We start from the raw sequence: 3,650 nt of genomic DNA on the forward strand, positions 1-3,650 counted from the left end.
CAACACCTTCAAATTAAACTGTGGCAAGACTACAACAAAATAAGCCTCACGGAGAAAGCATTTTCATACATATTTTAGCACTACATAAGAAACTCTTCAGCTATCTAAGCTTTATGAAGAGACTAAATAAATTTTAAGAATACTAGGTTCTACAAAAATCTCGGTTTTAGTAGGCATAAGATGTATCCTAATCTTTGATAAAAGGTAAAAATCTAGAGAATATAATTTCATCTTCTAGGTTAAATAGGAGAAATCTAAAATTCATTGTTCTTATTTAATTCAGATGTAACTCTCATTTAAATCTAACACAAAGTCTCCTTCCAATTTCGAAAAAATATTAACTAGTAAAAATTAATTACTAGCAGAACAAAACCAAAACAACAAAGAATCTAGCAAAAAATAATCACATACTCACTGCAGAATTAATGGGATGGTGATTCTCCATGAACTGCTCTTTATTGTCCTTGGCATATTCAAACAGTGTATAGGTCATAGCGGTTCCAAGATTAACTTCTACTGCCTCCTGCAACTTGGCTAATATACTCTGCTTTACAGCTGATGATCTACAATGCACAACAAATATATTGCTAAGAGAAAAGTAAAATAGAGAGTAAAATGAAAAAACAATGAAAACAAAACACTACTCACATGGTGTTGTTAAAAAAAGCGTTCATAGATATAATTGGAGGTGTTTGGGGATATGTCTCTGTCCAGGAAATCTCTATTAAGAAGGCTTTGGGATCACCATTTTCACCTATCTGAAGAAAAGGGGAAGTCTTAGGCTTGTGAAAGGTGATAAAAAGACAGAGAAGTAAATTATGATCTTCAAAAGGATGAATTCTTTGCAATACTCATGCTTAGATCAGAAATATAATATTTTGAAAAGTCCACGGGTACAAGCTAAGACTGAGAAGGGATGAGGGGAGTATAAAGCGAGTCTGAGTTTTAATTTAATCCTAGTCTGTCTTAACAGGTTTAGTTTAAGCCCATGGCCTGCCTCACCAACCAGCCCATGAGCTTTTCTAGTACCAAGCCTATGTTTCACATTTTTTTGTATGTTTTCTCCAGTGTTCTGAGAATGAACATAAGACATTAACTGTGGGAAACAGGAAGCAAACAGACAAAAACAATAATCCACAAATTTGAAACACTTCATCTTTATTCTAAATTACCCAACTGCTAAATTACAAGAGGCACAATCCCAAGAGACCAGAAAACGAAATGTAAAACTGAGAGAAAAAAGGGAAAGATAACGGATAAGGAAAAGGAATGCCTTCAGTTGAACAGCAATTCTTGAATAAGGTAAAGATGTCTTTTGTTTCTTTTGCTACTTCAATTTTTCATTTAAAAAAACTTTAATCTTAAAGAAAAACTGAAATAGTACAATGAACACTCATTGCCCCATTTACTTTATCTTTCCCCCTCTTCACCAGAGAATCAAAATGTACTCCCCTGATGAGATTTTTTTCCTTTGGTTTTTGTTCAACCATTTGAAAGTAAGGAAATGTCCTAATACATTTATGGGCAAATCATCCTAAGAAAAGGACATTCTCCTTCATAACCATAAGACCATTATCATACCCAAGAAATTCAACACTGATACAAAAATATTACCTCATACATAAACCGTATTAAAAATTCACCAATTGTATCTGAAGTGTCCTTTAACAGACATCACCCCCAACCCAACAAATCCATAATTCATTCAAGGATTATGGATTGCATTTCGTTGTCATGTCGCTTTATTCTGCTTTAATTAATAAAAGAACAGTCCCCAGCCTTCTCCCTTGCTTTTTAAATATCTTTTGTGACAAAATAAATCCAGCCCAGTTTTCTTATATAACATCCTCAGATGTAGACCGATTGTTTCCTATGTTCAGATTCAAATTAAACATTTTTGGTTAGGAAACTGCATAGGTGATGTGGTCCATTCTCATAGCATCGTATAAGGAGGCAGACAAGATCTTCTGGAATGATCATTGGTGACACTAATCTTCATCACTTGGTTAAGGTGATATTCCCCAGATCTCTTCAATGTAAACCTTTTCATTTTATAATTAAGAAGTAATCTGTGGGGTAACACTACAAAACTGTATGAATACCTTATTTCTCAACAACCCTTCATCTAAAAATTTTAGCATTCATTAATAGTCCTTGACTGAACCAATTATTACAGTGGTGGTGGGAAAATGATGATTTTATAATAAAACTATGGAATGCTTTATGAATTAGCATCTCATCCTTGCTCTGGGTTATGCTAAGCTCTTTTGTGTTATTTTTAGTATATATACTATTTTAAAAATCTATTTTTAAACAGCAATAAGATTTAAAAATTTTTCACCCAAATTATTACTTGATTCGCTTTTATTTTCTGATCACTGACTTTTCCTCCCCATCCTTTCACCCACAATCACGCTCTTACCAACATGAGGCAAGGCTCAGAAATCCTATCAAATAAACTTAGAGATCTGTTAATATACCTGGGTAAGGTGATTACCTGCATAATGAATTTAACTGGCTTATGCTTGTGTTTTAAATAGAGGTAATCAAAAAGCGATAAAAGTTACTTGCTTTATGCAATTACTAAGTCCTTACTCATGGAGCATTTAGGAACAAATTGTCATATGCCTCACACTGTGCTAGGTACCGAAGATACAAAGACAGAGACATCACATTCCTATCTTCAAGGGAGACAGATGTTTAGATGACTCACTAAATTGCAGCAGGAACATGAAAAATGGTTCAGATGAGAACAAAGCATGAAGAAATGAGGAATGGTTAATTCTGCTTAAAAGTCAGAGCAGAGATAGGAGAGATGGCCCAAATATGTACAGAGGAGGCTTGAGTTAGGCCTTAAAGCAGCAGCAGGATAGATAATGTATGAGATGTGAGGGAAAGAGCAAGCAATGTGTCCACCAAAGGCATAGTACTAAAAATAAAATGCAGGGGAAATTTAACAATCCATTATGTCTAAGGATGTTGGTGAGTGGGAAAGTTTGGAGGACAGTTAGAAACAAACAGAAGGATTTTGAGTGTCAAGCTGAGGAATTCAGTCCATGGGCAAGAGGAACCTGTGGAGAAACCTTTTTAAATAAGAGAATGGGATGACTACTTAAGTGTTTCAGAGAGCCAACTATTATTAATAACAGTTCTGTTGGAGGACTAATGGTGGAGAGTAAGGAGGAAGCTAAAGAAAGAACTAAACCAGGGAAGTCCTTTGGGAGGCTACTAAACTATCCTATATGAGAACTGCGGGGTCTGACTTAGAACACAGGCAGAACTCTCCCCAGGTCCTGTGACTGCGAACACACTGTCTCCTAATCTCACGTCTCATTCCTCTTGAATCCATCCTATGGGTCACGTTGGAGTGTCCATGGTACAGCACACATACATGTCCAGAGTATTCTGCATACTCCACTGAATAAATAACTGCTGTTGGTAATAGAGATAATTAGGAAAGTACAGGGAATTCTCAATCTCCCTATTGCTAATGAAGAGTGTGGCAGTGGCAGGGCAAGTCTGAGGTGGCAGCTAGATTCAAATAGAAGGGTCTGGGGCCTAACTCCATTGTAACTTTGGCCCTAAAAAATCCCCTGCTTACTATATACATGGTGATGGTGTCAGGATTGTTAAGTTTGAAAGGGAACTGA

At 35.9% G+C, this 3,650-nt stretch overlaps 1 protein-coding gene across 1 annotated transcript in view; it reads right to left on the reverse strand.

The window, feature by feature from the left end:
* RWDD4 (RWD domain containing 4) overlaps nucleotides 1-3,650 on the reverse strand; it is a 37,550-nt gene that overhangs the window by 8,739 nt on the left and 25,161 nt on the right. Inside the window, exons 2-3 of the mRNA XM_012657461.1 lie at nucleotides 649-758; nucleotides 412-563 (exon numbers count right to left, since the gene is read on the reverse strand). Of these exons, the coding sequence (XP_012512915.1) occupies nucleotides 412-563; nucleotides 649-758 (262 nt within the window). The remainder of the gene's footprint in view (nucleotides 1-411; nucleotides 564-648; nucleotides 759-3,650) is intronic.

This window comes from Propithecus coquereli, unplaced genomic scaffold, assembly GCF_000956105.1.
Source record: "Propithecus coquereli isolate 6110/MARCELLA unplaced genomic scaffold, Pcoq_1.0 Scaffold543, whole genome shotgun sequence".
Lineage (NCBI taxonomy): Eukaryota > Metazoa > Chordata > Mammalia > Primates > Indriidae > Propithecus > Propithecus coquereli.